Source organism: Crocuta crocuta, unplaced genomic scaffold (assembly GCF_008692635.1).
Source record: "Crocuta crocuta isolate KB4526 unplaced genomic scaffold, BGI_CrCroc_1.0 scaffold223, whole genome shotgun sequence".
Taxonomy (NCBI): Eukaryota; Metazoa; Chordata; class Mammalia; order Carnivora; family Hyaenidae; genus Crocuta; species Crocuta crocuta.
In genome coordinates, this window is record NW_027529426.1 from 5,600,383 (window position 1) to 5,601,328 (window position 946).

General features: G+C 72.5%; 1 protein-coding gene across 1 annotated transcript in view; it reads left to right on the forward strand.

Moving 5' to 3' along the window:
* The first annotated feature begins 343 nt into the window (after positions 1 to 343).
* Positions 344 to 946, forward strand: part of RELL1 (RELT like 1) — a 68,462-nt gene continuing 67,859 nt past the window's right edge. The window contains exon 1 of the mRNA XM_077758954.1: positions 344 to 532. Coding sequence (XP_077615080.1) covers positions 445 to 532 — 88 coding nt within the window. The 5' untranslated portion in view covers positions 344 to 444. The remainder of the gene's footprint in view (positions 533 to 946) is intronic.

A 946-nucleotide genomic window follows, 5' to 3' on the forward strand; every position in this document is an offset into this window, starting at 1 on the left:
CCTGCATCTGCGCTGAAGCCAGACTCGGAAACGCAGCGGGCGGGCGCGGCGAGAAGAGGCGGGAACCAGGAAGAGGTGGGCGTGACCGGGGCCGCCGGAGGGAGGCGTGGTCGAGCACTGGTGGGCGGGGAAGGAGGGGCGGGGTCACAGCCTAAATCCCGGCGGCCCAGGCCGCGGTCGAATGTAGAGAGGAAGCAGGCACCGCGGGTGGAGGCGGGGCCAGGCTGCAGTGGGCGGGGACCAGGGCGGAGCCCCGGGTTTGGCTGGGTGAGGCCCGGCCGAGCCGGGTGGGCGGGGCCGGAGAGGAGGGCCCTTGACGGGGCGGGGCTTACAGCGCGCGGGGGCAGAGTCCTGCTATCCTGTCAGCCGCCGGCTCTCAGGCTGCACTGCCTGCAGGAGCCTCGGACGCGGCGCTCCGGGGAAGAAGGGCGAAGGAACGCGGCGATGGCCCCACGGGGACTCCTGGGGTCCGCGGTCCTGGCCGCCGCTGTCTTCGTGGGAGGCGCCGTGAGTTCGCCGCTAATAGCCCCGGGTGAGTGCCCCTTTGGGGCCTGGGGGCGCTCGGGAGGAGGAGGCGAGTGGTCCGGACAGCAGCCCGGCAGCGCCCGGAGCTGCCGTCGCCCTGGCGCAGCCCCGGGATCCCGACACAGAACATCTGGCTGTTGGAGGGTGGCCCGGGCCGGGTGCGGCGCGAGGCGAGGACTCCCGTCCCTCCCTTCCCGCCTTCTCTCCTCTCGCGGGCTCCTCTGAGGATCTGTTACCCCTGGGGCGCCCCTCTGAGCTGTCCCGGGTGGAGGGAGCTGGCTTCTTCGGGTACGCTTCGCTTCCGGCCGGGCTGAGCACTTTGGAGACCCGCGGACCCCTTTCCTTGCGCGCTTGTCCTCAAAGGCCCCGTGAGCGGAAGATCGTGACACAGGGTGCCGGGTGCGCTGTCGTCGCCTCCCGC